Source organism: Cynoglossus semilaevis, chromosome 1 (assembly GCF_000523025.1).
Source record: "Cynoglossus semilaevis isolate Cse_v1.0 chromosome 1, Cse_v1.0, whole genome shotgun sequence".
Taxonomy (NCBI): Eukaryota; Metazoa; Chordata; class Actinopteri; order Pleuronectiformes; family Cynoglossidae; genus Cynoglossus; species Cynoglossus semilaevis.
Genome location: NC_024307.1, coordinates 27,710,997 through 27,715,362, shown reverse-complemented (window position 1 = coordinate 27,715,362; position 4,366 = coordinate 27,710,997). Strand labels below are relative to the sequence as shown.

The 4,366-nt window shown below is 40.3% G+C and overlaps 1 protein-coding gene across 2 annotated transcripts in view; it reads right to left on the bottom strand.

Moving 5' to 3' along the window:
• LOC103388830 (cGMP-specific 3',5'-cyclic phosphodiesterase-like) overlaps positions 1 to 4,366 on the bottom strand; it is a 20,234-nt gene that overhangs the window by 4,802 nt on the left and 11,066 nt on the right. For both annotated transcript variants that reach the window (XM_008324033.3, XM_008324024.3), the window contains exons 6-8: positions 3,847 to 3,972; positions 2,133 to 2,227; positions 1,925 to 2,012 (exon numbers count right to left, since the gene is read on the bottom strand). In XM_008324033.3, the coding sequence (XP_008322255.1) occupies positions 1,925 to 2,012; positions 2,133 to 2,227; positions 3,847 to 3,972 (309 nt within the window). The remainder of the gene's footprint in view (positions 1 to 1,924; positions 2,013 to 2,132; positions 2,228 to 3,846; positions 3,973 to 4,366) is intronic.

Below are 4,366 nucleotides of genomic sequence, written 5' to 3'. Positions count from 1 at the left end.
ATCGACCCCCCCCCCCCCCCCCCCCCCCCCCCGGCCCCCCCCCGCCCCCCCCAGGGGGGCCCGCCCCACTATTTGAGAAGTACTGGAGGATAGATGAAGTGTTTACACTTATCGAGTCACTTTGATATTATCCAACTTCGTGAGCGTTCATTTGTTGATTGTAACATGATAAGTAATGCTTCACAGTTTAAGTGGTACTTTCTTTCCTAGAAAGCAGTAGAATGTGTTTAGTTGTAATGTTTTTGGGTTTTTTTTTTTTTCAATTGATGTTTGAAATTGTATAAAATCTCTGCTCACTTTCTATCCACTTGGCTGTTCAGTCACTATGCAGACTCTTTATTATTTAATCTTTTTTAAATATGTTATCCCTGCTTTAATTACGATATTGTATAATGTGACGAGGCAAACGTACGGCCTGCTTGATGAATTTTAAAAGCTGGTCCGGTCAACAGGGCATCTAATCTGGGTCATATTTGGGCCCTGAACCAAAATGGGTTTGACACCCCAGGTGTAGTACCTACATAACACTGTCATCACAAACTAAAAAAGTATTGGTGAGCAGTATTGGCGGGTACACCAATGACAGTACTGGTAATAGTATCCGTTTGTAAAAAAAAAAAACTGTCGCTATGTTTGTCAGAGCCAGAGTCACAAATCACCTTCATGTTTTCTTGTTCGGACAGTGACCTCAAACAACAGTGTGATTTGTAAGAAACTTCCCTCTCACATTTAAACTGCTTGCATTGTAACACAAACAGAATTGGGAACGGAACTCAGCAGTGGAACTCGTGGGTTCCACTGTTGACAGCTGGGTTCTCTCCCTGGCAGGAAGTCCAGGCCCACTAATCCACACCGCTGGGACTCCAGTGAGGGATGAAAGTAGGGAGTTGCTATGACTTTGTACTTAGCGGTTTCCAATCCATAACAAGCTCCAGTGAGCATAAACATAATAGTTATTACATTATATTTTTATCCAATCAGTGTAGGGCTATTACATTACATTACAAGTTATTTCCTTCAACGTTACATTAGAGGCTGTTATTGGATTAACAGTATTATGGTTTTTTCGGGAATGGAAAAGATGTTGGCTCCTGAAATGGAGTATCCTGACCGCACTTTGTAAGTCCAAGGCACGGTATAGTATAGGGCTAAGCCCCAGTCCTCTGTGGTGCTGTACACCTCTAACAGCTGTTTACTGTGACAAGATATCACAAATACCGATCAGATCCCACCATTAAAAAAAAAAGGTAAATCAATTATTAAGTAATTTTAATTAAGGTCTGCGTTTAAATTCATGTACACTTCGATTGTAGAATAATCTTCAGATTAAAAAAAAAACATTCATATTTACTGAGGTGAAGGACCAAAACTATTTCAAATTGTATGTAAAAAAATGAATTGAACTACAAAATTGTTGATAAAATCATGAAAATACATTCAGTTATTTTGCAATTAATACTGCCAACAGTTAGCCCGTTAGCTACTGTAGCATTAAATAGACAATATATTGACTATATATATATATATATATATATATATATATATTGAATGCTATTTTGCATTCACTTTATGTTTATTGTGTTGTTTTGATTTAATTTAAGGATGTTTAGTCCATTCAATATTAATTTTTTAATAAAGAAAAAAGGTAATCAATAAGGTTATGTTACACCAAAATGTGCAGGTGTCCAAACCTGGAGGTAAGAATTAATTAAAACATCCCAGAGGGTGCTCTCTGCTCTCAACACAGCCGATGTGATGCAATTCCTTCTCTCTGCAAATTAGTAAACCTTTAAGGACTGACACTTCAACTAATCCACGCGGATCTGTGCATATTGAATGCTGATGAGCAGCGAGCGAGCGAGCGAGCGGCGAGTGTGTGGGATCTTAAGTTTGTGTGCATATGTGTGTGTGTGGGTGCACCTACGGGGCTGTTGAGGATCATGAGGCACTGGTCGAAGTGGTGGTGCTCCATGGTGGAGTGGCAGTAGAGCTGGGCCAGTGGGTGGTCGCTCCTGGACACACACACACGCACACATTAAGGAAGTTAGAAAGGAACACACGGTTTTCTCCCACACGTGTGTACGCTACAGTCATACATGCACTTCTCGGTGACTCATGCTCTTGTGCTGCACCTCTGTATGTAGGAGTTGTTGACTCCTCTGTGGTCCAAGTCGTGGCTCAGAGTCGCTATCATCAGAGCCAAGACCTCGACGTCGCTGAGGTTATTCTGTCAGAGCGCAGGATAAACAGAGGTTAAGAAAAATGGACGTGAAGTAACATAACACCACTAATTCATCAGGGCTCGCGGTATTTTTAGACAGAGAAGCAGTTTCTACCACATTTTTATAGCGTACTAGCATCCTTTAGCAAGCCAACATTCCTGACATTGTTGTCTAGACGGGGCCTATTTATTCAGGCTCAGGAGAAACTGATGTGTGCCGACAGAGTAATACTCTAGGACACGAATTTGGGTTTTATACTGTCACTTTTAAACACATTTATATAAAAACAAAAAGGTTATTTCAACTAGCAAAACCATATCCATATAAATCAGGGGTGTCAAACTCAAATTCACAGCGGTTTCTTGTTAATGTAAATCTTTTTTTTTAGAGGCCAACCACAAAAAAAAACATAATGAATGTGCTATAACATAGCGCATACACTAGCTAATACTACCAATTCTGCCAATATATATAATATATATACTGGTGGGCCAAATTTAGAACACATTTGATATGATCTCGCGGGCCAAATATAATTACACTGCGGGCAATATTTGGCCCCCGGGCCTGAGTTTGGGACATTTGATATAAATCATGACCTATGTAAGTCAAACCGATAGCCACACAGAAGAAAAGTAGATACTTGGACACTGATGACTTCTGATTTTTTTTTCATGTTGACTAATCTGGCTAATAAAGTCAACAAGTCAATTACTGACATCATCACATTGACAGAGGAAGGACAACACAGACACATGTGTCCAATAACGATCCTGTAACTCTCTCATACATTACTTTCGTAGCTTCAGCTAATGGACAAAACACAGCAATCAGTTGTTGTATCAGCTCCCAGTGAGATGACTGGATCTTAAGTCACTTTTTTACTCTTGGTTTTGAGACAGTTTCATCCTCCAAGATTGACTACACAAAAATAATTCGATCATGTAGCAACTAATGTTTTTACTTCGGCGTGTTTGTTAATGATAGGCGGTTTGATGTGTTCTCGTGTAAATGCTTTTTCCCGCACAGAGTAACGTTACGGCCCATTCTATTGGTTCAATGGAGGAATAAACATCATCTTAAGCCAATCAGAGATGAAGTGTGTTGGGACACACAGACGGAAAAAAAAAACTTTCAAGTTTTTGACTCCTCCCCTTAACTTGAGCCACCTGCGTTGACGCACCAACAATTTGTTTTTCTGTTAATCCAAGTAGTTAATATTCTTGCAATTGTTTTAACAAACTGAAAGTGTGTCTGTAGATGTTAGCTCAGCCCAAACCACACTGAGGAGACCAAGTTAGAAAATACTTAAACTCAAACTCTTCTTTTTGGCTATTTTTTTGGCTATAAGTAAAAAGGTTTTTTTTGTATAAAATAAAAATTTACTGTCAGTAATATTAATAAAACTGAGGATAAAATCAATACAAATTATGTCAACAATAATACAGATAAATCAAATGTAGCGTCAACACAGCCACCTGAGCAGAAAGTGAGCAGAGCTTTTGACACCGATTGTGTCACTTAAACTGAACAGCATTATTACCATGTTGGAATAAGGTTTAAGTTAGTTTACCTCACTGTGAGGTCAAACCATAAAGGTCAACTTTTAGGCCACTGCACTGACCTGTAAGCGTCCCGACTTGAGGAGAGCAAACATGCACTGGGCTGTGTTGAAGGCGTGTCTCCAGTTGTGATAGGCCACGTTCTTCCTGTAGTTCTTCTTCACGCTGAGAACCCACTGGCAAAGACTCTGCATTGAGGACACAACGGAGACACGTCTAAGTCTCCTTGATAGTAATCGAACCGTCTACCTTCACTACAGTATACAGTCATTTTCAAAACACACAATTACTCAGAACTTTTGGAATCATTATGCAGTCCTTTTTTGACTATGATTAATTCATTAAATCCATCAATTTAATTTGTTGAAGTCTAAGCTGCGGGATCTGACGCTCGAGGGTGGTCCGCGTGTCATTTCTCAGCATGAACGTCAAAACGACAGGCTCGGCCGCGGCAGGAAGCCAATCACCTGGAATTAAAGCCTCCCTTCATGAGACCCTCTCTCTCCGCAGGCACTCCTGAGGTCAGCCGCCAACACACAAGGACCTCTTCACACGGACTGGGACGCTGCCAACGTGAGGTGA